General features: G+C 44.3%; 1 protein-coding gene across 1 annotated transcript; it reads right to left on the reverse strand.

The window, feature by feature from the left end:
* Positions 1-752: 752 nt before the first annotated feature.
* On the reverse strand, positions 753-3,086 carry LOC308167269 (E3 ubiquitin-protein ligase TRIM21-like). The gene is made up of 2 exons (XM_080541657.1): positions 2,901-3,086; positions 753-2,652 (listed from the first exon to the last, which is right to left on the reverse strand). The coding sequence occupies exon 2, from the start codon at positions 2,648-2,650 to the stop codon at positions 1,007-1,009; it is 1,644 nt and encodes a 547-aa protein (XP_080397783.1). The 5' UTR covers positions 2,651-2,652; positions 2,901-3,086; the 3' UTR covers positions 753-1,006.
* Between the last annotated feature and the right edge of the window lie 468 nt (positions 3,087-3,554).

The following is a 3,554-nucleotide window of genomic DNA, read 5'->3' on the forward strand; positions in this document are numbered from 1 at the left end:
TCCTGTGATATTCAGTATAACACACTCCCTCTCCTGTGATATTCAGTATAACACACTCCCTCTCCTGTGATATTCAGTATAACACACTCCCTCTCCTGTGATATTCAGTATAACACACTCCCTCTCGTGTGATATTCAGTATAACACACTCCCTCTCCTGTGATATTCAGTATAACACACTCCCTCTCCTGTGATATCCAGTATAACACACTCCCTCTCGTGTGATATTGCTTAATTGTCCTCAGCACGTTTGAGGACGGAATGAAGACTAGAGTGTCCAGTGTTTTATGTGGTATCTACCTAGCAACAACACTTTGATTGGCTACAAAATGAAGCGTCATAATTGATGCATTTTTGGTGAATAAAGTCTCCCGTGGCAGTCTAGGATGTTGACAATGTGGGCGACTTTATTCACCTCAGTGATAAATTAATCAATCACTCATTCACAGGTGTCAGGTAACAGGGACTTTATTCATCAGGTGTTGATGTTTGATATGCAGTGATGATAAAACCACCACAGAAACAGACCATTAGACAAACTTATAATATCACATAGAGAAGATCTATCTCTCTCATATTACCATCAGTCACCCTTATTAAACAACTTTTAAGCATATCTGATTCCCTTTGCAAGCCATTAAATCAATAACATTATTTTCAAACGTACATTCTGTTAAATGTAATTACGTCGCACACATGCAGAGACTGAAGGACAACTTGTGTTTGTGTTTTAATAAGCCAGACAGACAGTCTGCTACCTCACCACCACCGTTCTAAAGCTCTGGGACCTGGACTAGACTGATTATTAATGTGATCAATGGATCTGATCAATCCAAGTGAATTTAATTGTCTGAACATCCTCAATTTCACTCTGTACACACCCAGTATTCATTACACTCAAAATCCCCCAAATACTTTACATTTGAAGAAGACGTTAAAATGATAACTATAAATATAATTCTAAATGTGCTTATTTTTCTGCTTGGTCAGAGTTAAAGATTAAAAATCAGTCAGTGTGATTGACAGGAGAGATGATCAGAGGGGCAGAGTTTTTACCACCATCATTCAGGTCAGTCCAGAAGTATGGATAGAGTTTCTCAGAGAAGGTGCAGCCAGTGAAAGAGTAGATCAGAGACCTGGCCTCCACATCATAAAAGGAGACCTGGCCCTCCTCATAATCCACAAACACCCCCACCTTCTGGGGCTTCTCTCTCAGGGACAGGGGGACCCAGGGGTCAGCAGCTGCCTCGTACTCATTTCCATTCCTCAACCAGACAGTCCAGTATCCATACTCAGGGCTCAGTTTGATAGCCCCCTTCCTGTTGATGGACTCTCTGACCACTCCTACACCCCACTCAGTCTTCTCCTTCACCTCCACTTCATAGTAAAACCTCCCTGAGGAGAAACCCTCCTTTCCTAAAACACAGGGACACAGGGAAAACCTCTCTGTGTTATCAGGGACATTCTTACTTGTGTGTCCATATCTAACTTGTTTCCCATCCTCAGACAGAATGAGATAGGGATGTGCTGTATCAGGGTCCAGAGTCACGTCCACTGCATACTGCTGAATCATCTTCAGCTCAACATCACACAACTTCTTCACTTCACTCATAAGTGTCTCCTCCAGCTGAGACACAGCTCTCCTCACAGTCCCCACGTAGAGATCACTGTGAACCCTGACCTCAGACCAGTCCTTGGTGTGTGGAGGGGTGGGCAGGGAAGGGAAGCTCTGGAGGAGGTGGAGGTGGTCCTCAGTGTGTGAGAGCTGCTCCAGCTCAGTGCTTCTCCTCTGTAGCTCAGTGATTTCCTGCTCCAGCTCTTTAATCAGCCCTTCAGCCCGCCTCTCTGCTGCTTTCTGCTTCTCCTCGATCACGTCAAGGAGCTCAGCCTGGCTTCTCTTCATGGAGTCCACCAGAGCAGTGAAGACCTGTACGCTGTCTGCTTTCTCTCTGTCTGCATCTTTCTTACTGAGATCTACTGAGTGTTTGATCTCTGAAACCTTCTGCAGTCGCTCCTGGATCATCTGCTGAACATCTGCCTCTGTCTTCCCCAGCTGAGCCTTCCTCTCTCCATACTCCTCCTCTATGGGGATGGTGTCATGGGTCTTGTGGTCTGTTTTCATGCACAGCAAACACACACACATTTCATCACTCCTACAGAACAGCTCCAGGAGTCTGTCGTGCTTCTTACACATCCTGTCTTCCAGGTTCTCCACAGGGTCGATCAGCTTGTGTCTCTTTAAGACTGCGACTCTCTGATGAGGCTCCAGGTGAGTCTCACAGTAAGAAATCAGACACACCGGACAGGACTTCAGAGCCTTGCGCTTCGTCCCAGTGCAGATGTCACAGGACACTTCTCTAGGTTTGACAGGTGTGTCTGGGGCTGGGCTGCTGGCTGCCTTCACTTCAACTGACTTCCGAAACTGAGCGGCCATCTCAGAGATGAAAGTATTGACAAAGAGATCTGGTCTCTTATCAAATGCTTTTTTACACATTGGACACTGGCACAGGTCATTGCTGTCCCAGTACTTTCTGATACAGACCATGCAGAAGCTGTGTCCACATGGAGTAGAGACTGGGTCAGTGAACACATCCAGACAGATGGAACACAGGAACTGCTCCTCAGACAGGAGACTGCTGGAGGAAGCCATATCTAGAGAGACAAGAGGTGACACCATAAAGCATTTCCTGGAATCAATCAGATCTCGATAGTTTCAGCTATGGAGCTGTCAAGACTGTCTTATGGGATTATACAGCGACCGATAATGATAACATTATTCTACATCACATAGGAAATAGTCCTTCAACCAAATCAATACGTTTTACATACTGAACCGTCTATAAAAAGAGTGTGAACACAATAGTTTATCTTGTCTTGTCACTGTAAGTCTTTCAACTCACCTGTCTGTGATTCTGTGAGAGTGTGGTTGCTGTCTCTGTCCTTTCTACTGTAGGTGTGATAGATGTCTCTGTCCTTTATACTGTATGAGTGATAGATGCCTGTTTGAGGACGATATCTAACAAGTTTGAGAGAGTCTGCCCTTGTCCACGATACACTTTATGTCTCTACACAGTTTAGTTTCATTTCAGCTGCCTGACGTTGAGATGCTCCTCCTCTCCCAGTACAGCTCTCCTCCCTAGAACAGAGTTAACCCTTTACAGGCTGCTCTGTTTCTAACATGTGGTTTTACACACACACACACTCTCTTCTTACCTGTCATTTGCAAATCATCATATTGTTTCCAGTCAGTATAAACTGTAATCAGAATAATATTTGTGATCAGGACTAAGGTGGCATGGATCACCGTGTTTGAAGCCACTCATGGAATGCCTCTTGTCCAATCAAATGACTCGGTCGGAACTAACTGTTGTGTAATGCTCCTACTTATGGAAGCATATAGTAGACTAAATTCAAATGCTAATGCGATATGAGATTGCAATTGCATGTTCCACTTTTGCATGCATTCTTTCAGACAATATTCAAATTCAAATGCAATTCTAATGATTTGCATTTTCATTTTCATGTACCTAATGCAAAGCCATACCTTCTGCCCT

This window comes from Nansenia antarctica (genome assembly GCF_963989245.1).
Source record: "Nansenia antarctica genome assembly, chromosome: 11".
Classification (NCBI taxonomy): domain Eukaryota; kingdom Metazoa; phylum Chordata; class Actinopteri; order Argentiniformes; family Microstomatidae; genus Nansenia; species Nansenia antarctica.